A 12,321-nucleotide genomic window follows, 5' to 3' on the forward strand; every position below is an offset into this window, starting at 1 on the left:
TCCTAGACTGTGAGGTCCTTTAGGGCAGGTTCTGTTTTTAGCAGAATACTTACATTGGGGCCTTGCTCATTTTGGGAGCTCAAGCAACAGTGAAGAAATGAGGAAACAAATGGGATGTAGACCCGAACCCACGCAGAAAGCACACTCCAGGGAGCTGCACCATGTTACCTGGGCAATGATATCCCCATTCTCAGCATGAACTTGAGCAATGGCTCCCAGCTCTCCCAGACAGGTGAAGATCTCATAGAGCTGAAACAGAAATGAGTCTTTGTCACCTTCACAAGCCAGTGGTGCTTTTAGCAACCTCACACAAGGGCCAATTACTAGAACCAGAACTAAAACAAATGGGATAAACCAGAGGAAATAAGTGACTAATGCAGAAATACAGACTAAAACATGCACAACAAAATTCAAAGGGCACTCTAGGAAGCTGTCTGTATAAAGATCCTATCATGTCTCCTAGGCACACAGGGCAAATATGTAACAAAGTGCTACCAGTCCCCCTCCTCTGCCTCCTGCACACATTTTAAATGGAATTATGTCCCATCGAGCTGAGATGCAGCTTCAGGATCCTTCTCAACAAATGCTCCCCAAAGCCACTACAGCCCGACCAGAAGCTAACACAAAAGCTTGAAATGTCTATCTCTTAACCTCCTTTCATCTCCTAACCAGGAGGTATGGGAATTAATTTCTTGTATTTCCTCTGAAAACTTGAGATTTGTCTAAAAAAAATACACCCCATGAATTTCTTAGGGAGAGAGGCAGAGGCAAGCTGCTACGATTATCCCAAATAGCAGAAGGCCCCCCTCAATCCTGCAAGGCTGAGCACCTCACACCTTCACTGAGCTCATAGGGGTTTGGAGGTTGTTTGGTAGATGGAGATTGAGGCATGCCCTTCCTCTCGTCCTTTTGAGAATGCTGCTGCCAGTGGAAATTCTAACTCCCTGTCTGTCTTGCCACGGCACCCTGCCTGTTACCTTATTTAAAATGTAGTGTGGACTACGAGGGCTTCAAGAAGCACTCTTGCCCAGCGGTCTCCCACAGTGACCACAGTGACTCATGTTCAAAGAGCCAAGGTCATCAGCAACGACAGGAAACCCATCCAGATACCCGAAACCACACAGCAATCGGTTATTACCTCCGTGTTGGACACTTGATACAAATCCTTATAGGCCATGTAAACCATGAAGGAGTTAACCCCTGCAAGAGAGGGAAGGGAGGGAAACAGGAAAAAGACAACATTATCATGACCACTCTCCATCCTTTCCTCCCACTTCTATCACCCATGGGGCGCAAGCGCATTACAGGCTCCTGTCCAATATAAAGTGGATGCTTCTCATTCTCCAAGAGCATTTGTCTCCACTAATGAATCTCCCGGGATTGGTTTATTTCACTATTTAATGAATGCCTGCTCTACACTGGGCCAGTGCAGGGTGTTGGATCTGAGAGGAGAACTAAGGTAGAGATCCTGTCCTTGGGGAACTAACAGAGCCAATGGGCAGAAGTCAAGTTTCACCTTGCACTTAAATATCTAAGTCATAAGGGTTATAAGGAAAGAGCCATTTAATTTTGCACCCAAAATAAACTATTAATATAGTAATTTCCAGAAATAGGTGGGACTGGGGAACAGAGAGTCATTTTGAGGAAAGGAGGACAATTTTGGTCTCCAACCATTCGGGCCATCTCAGCCCACAGTGTTCCAGGCCAAAAGTGGCCTGTAATTTGAGAACCTCACTCCCCAGAGTGGTTCAGCTCAGGGCAGTTTTTCCCAACACTAGCCTTCCCACAAGCCTGTGTCCCCCACGAAATGACCCAGGCCCTTTGGAAAGGAAGTGGGTGTTAAAGCTGTTCAATTTCCTACCCCAGTTGAGATGCCCAGTGTTCAAGGAGACACAAGAAAGAAGAGAGGGGGGTTAATCTCACCCTCTGTATCAGGAAAGATTGAGCAGAGTTTGTGGCGTGAGGAGGGGGAGGGAAAGGGAAACATTCTCTAGAAGTCATCCTCTCCCTCCCCCCAGAGCACACTCTCCCACGGCACTCCTGGCATTTGCATCGAGACTGCTCATTGATAATAGTATTAGTATTATAACATCAGTATTATAACAATATTCTGCATCTCGTGGCATTTATCCTGTTGCTCCTCACTAGCCTGCTTCCTTTTGCCTTGGACACTAGGCAGAGGCCATTCCTTATATTTCCCTAAGTCCCCCAGGTCTCCTGAGGATGCTGAGCACATCCCATGTCTGTGTGCACGTACGGGGGTGGAGCATGTGTGTGAAATATCTGACAATCAAAACACAGAAAGAAGTAGAGAAAAGAAGAATCTAAGAAGACAATGGAAACTTAAATCATATACTCACTGAAAGGACACACACACACACACAGGAACATGTTTTCACGCTCTAAGCTCCTAGCCTGAGTACAAATACATCTTTGCTCCTTTTCTGCGGATGCCATTGTTACATAATAGCAATGGTTTGATCTTTGGAGTAAAAATGATAGAGGTTAAAAATTCCTAATCTAGGGGCTGGCTTGGTGGCATAGTGGTTAAGTTTGTATGCTCTGCTTCAGCAGTCCAGGTTCGGATCCCGGGTGTGGACCTACGCACCACTCATCAAGCCATGCTGTGGCAGGCGTCCCACGTATAAAGTAGAGGAAGATGGGCACGAATGTTAGCCTAGGGACAATCTTCCTCAGCAAAAAGAGGAGGATTGGCAACAGATGTTAGCTCAGGGCTAATCTTCCTCACCAAAAAAAAAAAAAATTCCTAATCTAATATTCACTAGCTGTGTGACCTTCTGTAAGATGTTAACCTTTCCTGACCTCCATTTCTTCCTCTGTAAAATGGTCAGTATCGTGGCGAGGCGAAGAGCATAGACTTTGGGTAGATCTACTGATTATAGCTCTATGATCCTGGGCTGCTTATGCTGAGCCTCAGGTTCTCCACGTGCACAGTAAGGATAATAATCTCTCTCTCATGAGGATCCTGTCAGGAGTAAGTAAGATGGTATAAATAAAGAGAAAGTATCTGGAACATAGTGGTACCCCTACATCCAGCACTCACGCTCACGCTTCCAGGCTCCCAGCAAGAAGAAGGGAGTCTAATGAGGGGATGGTGCAGGAAGGATAGGCAAGGGGGAAGGGAGGAGGGCAGGGTCGGGCCCACCTTTGTCTTTGATGAGGCTCTGCACCTCCTGCTTGACGCTGTCGTTCCAGTGGGTGACGTCCACGTGCAAGGCGTAGTCACAGCAGCTCTTCCCATCGGCCCACTCTCGCCACTTCTCATAGGCCTCCGTCAGGCTGGACTCAGGCTCGGGCACCACGTGGTCAACTGAATGATAGAGGCCCCAGATGGGTGACTCACTGACACAGGCTTTGTTTCCCTCTGTGCAGGTCTGCTCCTGCTTGCTTCGCTAAGACTGCAAAGTCTCTATTTCCTGAGCATGGAGTTAACCTTAGAAAGTGTTTCCTGGTAGTTTCAAGGTGGCTGATGATTTAATTGTCACTTGGCTATGTGATGTTGGGCAAATTACTAGCTTCTCTAAACCTCAGTTTTCTCGTCCTTAAAATGGGCAGGAAGTGGGGTGGGAGACAGGGTGTAAGAGTGCCTTCCTTCTAAGTGTATTAAAAGAATAAATGGGCAAATGCATGTAAAGTGCTTCACCTGATACCAGCACATGGTAAGTGCTCAATTAATGTTAGCTATCAACGAGTACCTACTCTGTGCCATTATTACCAGGACTGTGGAGAGTCACTACTGCGGATAAGAGTCCGACTCCCTTTGATGGGCAGAAGGAGAGGTTTGAAAGTTATGTGAGGGCACAAGAGAGTGACATCCTCGTGCTTACTGCCTTAGGAAAGAGCCGGTGTCAGTTAAGTGAACCTGATACTAGGCCCACAGATCTTATTTCCACGTAAACTTTTTGTCAACAATATGATTTCTTTGAGGCCCAAACCTACGCTTGCAGTACCTGCAACCGTGGATAATATTATTAAAAATAATAACATTTACACAAATAACATTGGTGAGGATAAAGCAAAAGTTACACTCTCATAGTTCCCCTTGGCAGTGAGGGAAAGTGTGAATTGGTACAACTTGCCTAAGAACAGTTTTGAAATAGATATCAAAAACCCTGATTTTTTCATACCTTAACTCAATGATTATTCTTGTGCCTAAGAATTATTCCTAAGGAAGTAAACATGGCTGTATGCTAAATTGGGGTTCTAAAGATGTTTACCACTGCAGACAATATTCATATATTTATGTAAGTGAGAAACTAGAAATAATCAAAGTCTTTAACAATAGGGAAGTTTGTTTACATACAGAAATTGTGATAACTTCATAAAATAGACATTAGGCATCCACTTTAAATGTGGTAGAATAAAAATAAATGAATGCAAAGACATCCATGACATATTATTTGGCGAAAACGGTAGGCTAAAACACAGTATGTCTATTATGATCCTGTTTTCATTAAATAGGAAAAAAAATATAGCCACACTGTATATAACAGTGATGTGGGATTTATGGGTTTTCTTTTCTTTTTGCATATCTAGCATTTTTAAATTATCTGCAAAGGACATGTATGCTTTTGTGGTTCTTTATATGCTTTTCTCCCTTTTCACTTGGAACTCTGATCTTCCTCCTGCTCCTTCCCTAATGCAGAGGCCAAGCATAATACACACGTCCAGGATACTGAACAGGTCCAACTCCTTGCCCAGATGGCAGAAAGCCAGGCCAAGATCACTCATTTCCTCCACCTTCTATCAGAGGCAGCCCAAGTGCACTTATCGGAAAGCAAACGCATGGAGCTACCGATGCTTGGACCTACACCAGCGCCTTTGTGGGCAGGCAGCTGCTGAGAAGTCAGCTGGCTTCCTCCCTTCAGCTGGAGAAAAGCTTTGCTCTCCCTGAATTGCACCTTTTATGGCCTTGATGCAATTTTCCTGGGCTTCCAGACCCAACTATCTGAAGCTGAACTCTGCTACTGCTCCCATCAAAAAGAGGCAAAGGACAGTGAATACTTCTACAGCCCAGGCTGTTCTGTGTTCTTGGGTGGATGCATACGGTGTTAAAATAAACAGTGCTCTTGCTGACCAAGGTTGGGGCCATCACTGGGATGGGACCCAATTCATCGGGATTCCTTTGGGACAGGAAGGACTGCCCTGGAATGCTATCTCTTCGGTAATCCAATGGCATGCAAATCCCTAGGGTTCTTTGGGATTGCAATAATTACCAGGGAAAAAAAAACAAGGGAACCCACCCCGACAGCTCGCCTAATCTTAAAGGTATGAATTGGTCAAAATACAGACCAGATAACACTAAATGCCATTGCAGTCTACTAACTTCTCAGCAACTGCAAGTCTCCATTTTCATTCTCTCTGGGATGCTTTTAGCCTCATTTACACGGTTCTGCCTGCGCTCTCTGCCCCTTCTGCCTCAGACTCCAGCTGAAAGTTCTGAAATAACTTTTTGCCCACTCTTCACAACTTTTTAGATCCACTTTTCCCAGTGATTGGCCCAGAGATGATAAATGCTGATTCCCCACCCATGGCACACCCAGCCCCTGCTCTAAGCAGACAAGAAAGGACGGCTGCTTTCATGGTCATGAGCTTCATCAATCTCCTCTATGCAGTTAAGTTACAGTGAGCTGGCAATGTCCTCACTGCAACCTGCTTTTCTCAGGTCCCATCAGGCAGAAAGTCTATAAACTGCATTGAGGGAAGTGTACAAGTTATCATCAGAGCATTGTGGTTAACACATTAGTTAAACACTCACTTCTAGGGACCACTTACACACTTTACATGAGTGTGTCAAGTCAGGGGACTTACTGATCATGGTAGTGCCCCCTGCTAAGGCAGCCTTCGTCCCTTGAAAGAAGTCATCCACTGTGGTCATCCCCTTGTACGGCATCTGGAAGTGAGTGTGGACATCGATGCCTCCAGGGATCACCATCTTCCCATTGGCCTCGATAGTCTTCACTCCTCCAGGGACAATCAGATTGTCTCCAATTTGCCTGGAGAGACAGTGAAACAACTGGCAATTTAAAGAACAACTTCCAAGACGAACATAGTATTATAAGGGTTTTAAACACTGTAACTTATATTTATCTAAGTGGTCATTGCAAGTGATTTACAAGCTTAGCAATCTAGAAACAAATAAAGATAAGTACACATAGAGAAAACAATTTTTATAGACACAGAACAATCCAGTACGCTGTTTGGTGGGACCATATGTCCTGGCTTAGTACTGTAACCCCTGTGGTATGACAGTGTCTAGAATATAGGGTGTGTAATAAATATTTTTTAAAAAAATAAACGTTTTTATTATTCCCTTCATTTTGTTCTTTATTTAAGGGTGAGAGGTAACATTTGGAGAAGGATCAAAAGAGCGTAAAATAATGAATTGTTAGGAGAGATTGAAGGAAGTAGTGAATCATTTAAAGAACAGGTGTGTGAACTTAGCTATCCTCTAAGTGAGTTCACCTGTGCTCCTAACAAAAGGCATCTGTCTGGGTCATTTCACACCTCAGTCTTGACTCCCAATTCCATTCTTCCCTGATAATTTATCTGTCAGCCACAGGTGGAGGCAGATTCGCAAAGAGGAAGTCAAAGATGCAGACGCCTCCGGCACCAGCTGCTTTTGTGTGGTCAGCATCTCAGTAGAAGCTTCAAGCTAAGGAAGGTGATTATGATAACCTCCTCCAGACACAGCTTCACCCAGGAAGCTTCAGAGTACCCCAGGGAGGAAGAGAGGGGGGACTCAGCTGGGGAGGAAGCCAACGAGTATCCCAGAAGCACATTACACACGGCAAGTGACAAATACAACTACTCCTGACACAATGTTACCTCAGGGACCATCCCATGTTGCTTGGTTTACATGTGATTTCACATCCTCGATTTAAATGGCCAGTTAAACTTGTCCAATATGGATTCCAGGTAGACCTACGATTCATAAGCCTCTCCATTATCATAAAACATCTCCTACCTTGGGGATGCATGTACCCCACTGCCAGTAGCATGCATACTTTCTCCTTTTGTTCCTAGCCAACTAAGAAAGACACTCTCTTGGAGCAGTAAGAAGTCTACACTGGCCTGCCAAAATTCAAGTTCTACAACTAAAACAAAGTATTCCTGACATCTCGAAGAGTTCAACCTCACCACATCACCACTGGGCCATTCCAGAGCCACCGCAATTCAAAACACACTGTGGAAAAAATGCAGCCTCTGATTGTCACCCCACTCTAGTCCAGATACTAGCCAGTTGTGTTCTCGTTTTTCTCCCTCACTGATTTTCCTCTGAGGGAAATTGAGAACCACCAGCATGAAGAGTTGCCTGGCCTATGGGTTGTGCGTGTGTGTGTGTGTGTGTGTGTGTACGTTATGTTTCCACCATTTTGACAACCCACATAACACCAAGTCTGAAATAGAAATGCCTTCCCCCCTTTTCTCCACTGAACCAATCAAGGTCACATTAATCTTTGAAGGCTCAGCTTCTATCTCCCATCCTTGGTCAAGTTTCTCCTGACAGCCAGGTCTAATAATTAAGAGTGTGCCTCTGCCCTGGATATGGGCTATCTGGATTCACAATCTTGATTCTGCTAGTTATTAGCTTTATGACTTTGGCCAAGTTACTTAACCTCACCATGTTTCAATTCCTTCAGCTGTAAAATGTAATAAAAATGCTTCCTCCATGGGTTTATTGTATAGATTAAATGTTAATATGTATTAAGCCCACAGGACACTGTTAGGCACATAAGAATTCAATAAATATCAGCTATTATAATTAATATCCATCTTAATCCCATATGAGCCTCTCTTTCCTTTGAATCTCATTTCTTCTATTAATTTAATACTTGATATTGATATTATCTGGTAATATTATGTCCTTTGCATACATACAGATATCTCACTTCCCTTAAAAGACTCTAAGGTCCCTGGGGGGAGAGAGCATGATGCTTTGGGTTCCCCAATGACATCTACCACAGCATGAGACATAGCATGTATCCAGTGCCTAGAGGACTGCCTTGCACATAGCAGGCACTCCATAAACATTCAAAGACAGGCAAACAACTATGTAACAATGGGAGGAAATTATTTCTGTTTTTATGCTCTATGAGTTAAGAACATTTTTGGAGATACATAAAATTTCAGGATTGGATGCAGATCATGTTTATCCACCCTCTCGCCACCTCCAACACACACATCTGATGGTTAAATTCTTTCTATAACATCCTTGGCAAGTGGCCTTCCAGTCTATTCTAACAGAGATGGCAAAAAGGATTCATTTTACATATTCAATTCTGGTAGTAAATGCCTGAATCACTATGTGAAGATGGATTTGGAGCCTGAAGTTAAGGCTCAGCTGCAAAAAGCTCTGTGATCAATTAGTGATGCCTGCCATGAGCTCTGAGAGGAGGAAGAAGCATTAGGTACTAAATTTTTTTCCATCTCTAAAAATCTCTAAAATATGGAAACTCACTACCTCCAAAGAGAGCTGACTGTATACAATAATTTTTTAGCAAGAGAAAAATATAAAATCAATTGTGGCTTATATTTTGAAGAAATTATTGTTTTACATTGGTTAGCTTGCCTATTATTTCCATTTTTCTAATTTCTAATTTGAAAAAGTACTTATGTAAATTGGCAAGGCAACTAAAGACAAATATCTTCATTCTTGCATTTGTTCTTTCATTCACTCACTCATTCATTCATTCAATGTATTTGATTAATATGCTGATCTTTGGCAAGTTATTTACTTTCTCTGTTCCTTCTCCTCATCTGAGAAGAGGGTAATAACAGTAGTTATTTCACAGGATTGCTGGCAGGTTAAATGAGATAAGGCATGTAAAACATTTAACACAATGCCTGTACATACTCCACACTCAATGAGAAGTAGTTTTTATCAGACTCTCCCTGTGCTAAGCACTGGGTTAACTGCTGGGGAGATGGAGATGGACAAGATACGGTCCTGCTCTCGAGGGGGCCAACAGTGTCAGAACTGCTGTGACTGACAGAAGCACAGGGTATTTTGAAAGCTCATAGAAGGGGAGTCTAGCCTAGATTTGGGGACTGGTAAGGAATGCCTGCCTACAGAAAGTTATATCTAAGGCAAGTCTTCAAAGATAAGTAAGAGATCTCCTATAACCAGAATCTTAAACTAGCTAATGAAGTTGAATAATACAAAAATAAAACCAAACGAGGCCAGGGTTGGTTAATAGGATGGATTGGATACACCAGTCTTATATAATAGCTTATCAGTATGGGACGTACCTTGCTTTATGTGATGAAAGCCTATGTGTAGATCAAATCCTTTTGTAAAGGTCTCTATGCCAAGAAACTGTACATAAAGGTGACCTGGCTGTGCTGCCTACAGGCATCCAATAGCATATCATTTTGTAAAGTAATTATACATCCCTAAAGTATCTATTTGGAAATCTTGCCTGAAATGTATGTCCTATTGTGCTCTCCCCATCTAAGTCTGACCTAAGCGAAGGCTCAGTTTAAATGCCCTCTCCACCCCAAAACCTTCCTCTGAAGGGATTTCTCCCTTCTGTGCACTTCTAAATCACTTATCCTCTTTTGAACTCCTTTGGTACTTATGACACAAGTCCTTTTATTTTTAGTGTGCTGTAATTTGTGCACATTTTTCAGTAACCTTAAGGACGGTGGTCACATCTTCTACTGCTCCAAGATGCATAGATTGGCCATCAATGAAGCTTGCACAGAGGCCCTCAGCATCATTCAGTTGATTGAATTCAGATTTTTTACCTCATTCATGTAATCCAAGTGAAATAAGGCTAGCTCCCACTTTTAAAGGATTATGTGCATCCAGACTAAGGGCTAAAATAAAGACTCATTTTTAAGAAGGAGAAATAAAATACAGAACCAACAGTTTAGTAAGCAAAAAAGAAGCAAGCTTCTTTCTGAGCCTGTAGTGAAGAGAGAAAGTACAAAAAGACAAAGAGAAGCATTCTATATACGTACTTTATTAAGCCATCCTCCATGTAAATATCAGCATAAAAGGATTGATCATCATTGACGATTCTGCCTCCCTTGATAAGAAGACGGTCACTCTAGAAAAGGAGAAAAACATGAGTCATTCTCATAGCTGGGATTTCAGGGAAGCGTGGTCTGCCAAAGCTTTCTCAATGCATTATCCTAAAGGTCTAGAAGGAACACGTTTACTTAAGACATCTGTGTGCTCAACGCACTCAAAGTTTGAACCGGGTATATTTCTTGGGGATCCAGTCTTTCTTGTCTTCCCCTAATTCAAATTACTCTGGAGTTTCACCTCTCGCTTCTGCAACCTATCATAGCCACTGAGAAACATAGCTACTTGAGAGAAGACATGCTTTATATAATCTTTTCTGGTTCAGTAAGCACTAAATATTTTCAGACGGATAACATATACCCCAGTGCCTAGCACCCTGTCTGCTATTCTGTTGGCACTCAATAGCGATTCTTAAAAATAGAACTTAGGATCCAACATACAATGAAACAGCCTTTAAAAGTCTTTATAATGACATGGGGATTGTGTTTTCTTTAAAATTCAGGACACTTATAGATGTATGCACACATGCACACGAAGTTGTAGAATGTATAAGAAAACCACTCGATGGAAAAAAGACAAAATGTCTATGCAGAAATTATGCAGGAATCATACTTGCTTCATTATGCTCAGTATTTCTCACATTTTCTGAAATGCATTTTTTTATTGCTTTTGTTATAAAAAAATTGCTTTTCTTATGAGAAAGTCGTTTTAAAAATTATAACTTAGATGAAGTTTGCATAAGTGATCCAACTGGAAACAATGCACATACACTCCGAGGTTATTAATAAAATATCAACATATTTTATATATAAATCAGAAGAGGAACAAATCAGTATCAGCTTTAGAGATCACGGATTTCATTAAATGAATGGAGCTTAGACTACAGCAAGAGGGATGGATGCAGATTTGTTGGGGTCATGGGGGAGGAGAGAATTCTCAGAAGCCTGGTTGAGTGGAACTACAACATGAAAAAAGAATGGTGGGCTGGGGTTTGTCAAGAATTCAACTTACAGACTTCAACGCCATCCATCCATCCATCCATCCATCCATCCATCCATCCATCCATCCAACCATTATTCATCCATCCACCCATTCAGCAAATAATTATTTAATATTTATTATTAAATAGGTGGGGGGGGTGCAGTTGTGAATGAGCCACATCAGGTCACTGCATTTATGGAACTTAAAGGGAAAGTCTGACAATAAAGAAAGTCAACAAAACAAATAAAACAATGTAAAATGGTATTAAGTGTCACAAAATATAGGGGAATGGGGCTTGTTTAAATAGAGGCTGGAAAAGGCCTTTTTGGGGAAGATCAAATAAGATGGGGGTGGGGATGGAGACCTGCAGGCAGAGAGAATAGCATGTGCAGATGCCCTGAGGTAGGAATAAGTTTTGCTTCTTTGAAAGCCTGAAAAAGATCAAGGTGGAGGGAACTTAGGGATCAAGGAGGGAAGTGGCATAAGACAAGGTGGGGGGTAGCACTGGCTTTCACAGAGGACAATGGTTTTATGGGGAAGGAAGCCCCACGGTAACAGGCTGACTTCTGGCTTCAGAAATAAGAGAGTGTGAACAGAGACAGAAAATGAGAACTGAGCCTAGGGCTCCACGTGGGATCTAGCAAATTACCACTTAGCTTCTCCTGCTTCCAAGGTATTGCGTGAGAGTAAGAAATTTCATCATGCCATATTGTCAGGGGAAAGGATTTTTAAAAGATACACATCGATGAGACATTTAGAAAAGAACCTACCGATGTGGCAAGGAAGAGGTGCCAATGAGGTCAAATAGAAACTCCCACCACACATGATCACAAGCCCCTCATGATCTGGCCTCTGTCTGTCTGTCCACCCTCCTTTCTATCATGTATTTTATACAGTGGCAAAACTAAGAAACATGGAGTTCTTGTCACGTATCAGGCTCTCTGGCCACTAAGCCTTTGCAAAGACGTTCTCTCTGCCTTCTCTGTTCAGCTGGCACTGGACTACCATCTTCTGCTTTGTCAGGCCTCCAGTCAAAGGATTTCTCCCGTAAGACACATTCCCTGACTTTCTAGCAAATTTCACCTGCTCCCATTGCAATTTAGTTCAAACAGTTATAATGATCTACAATAGCCGGTTTATTGTTCAGTTGTCTCCTGACTAGAACAAAGACTTCTTTAGTCTTGGAACCATGTGTCTTTTGATCTTTTTACCTTAGTTCCTGGAGCCCATCCTAGCCAGCTGTTAAATATTGGTCAAATGAACACGTGAAGGGTGGGACACAGGAG

At 42.5% G+C, this 12,321-nt stretch overlaps 1 protein-coding gene across 2 annotated transcripts in view; it reads right to left on the bottom strand.

Moving 5' to 3' along the window:
• The window catches only part of DPYSL3 (dihydropyrimidinase like 3), a 107,986-nt gene that overhangs the window by 19,770 nt on the left and 75,895 nt on the right, over positions 1-12,321 (bottom strand). For both annotated transcript variants that reach the window (XM_058543470.1, XM_058543477.1), the window contains exons 2-6: positions 9,988-10,076; positions 5,833-6,017; positions 3,167-3,331; positions 1,139-1,200; positions 169-249 (exon numbers count right to left, since the gene is read on the bottom strand). In XM_058543470.1, coding sequence (XP_058399453.1) covers positions 169-249; positions 1,139-1,200; positions 3,167-3,331; positions 5,833-6,017; positions 9,988-10,076 — 582 coding nt within the window. The remainder of the gene's footprint in view (positions 1-168; positions 250-1,138; positions 1,201-3,166; positions 3,332-5,832; positions 6,018-9,987; positions 10,077-12,321) is intronic.

Source organism: Diceros bicornis, chromosome 1, assembly GCF_020826845.1.
Source record: "Diceros bicornis minor isolate mBicDic1 chromosome 1, mDicBic1.mat.cur, whole genome shotgun sequence".
Taxonomy (NCBI): domain Eukaryota; kingdom Metazoa; phylum Chordata; class Mammalia; order Perissodactyla; family Rhinocerotidae; genus Diceros; species Diceros bicornis.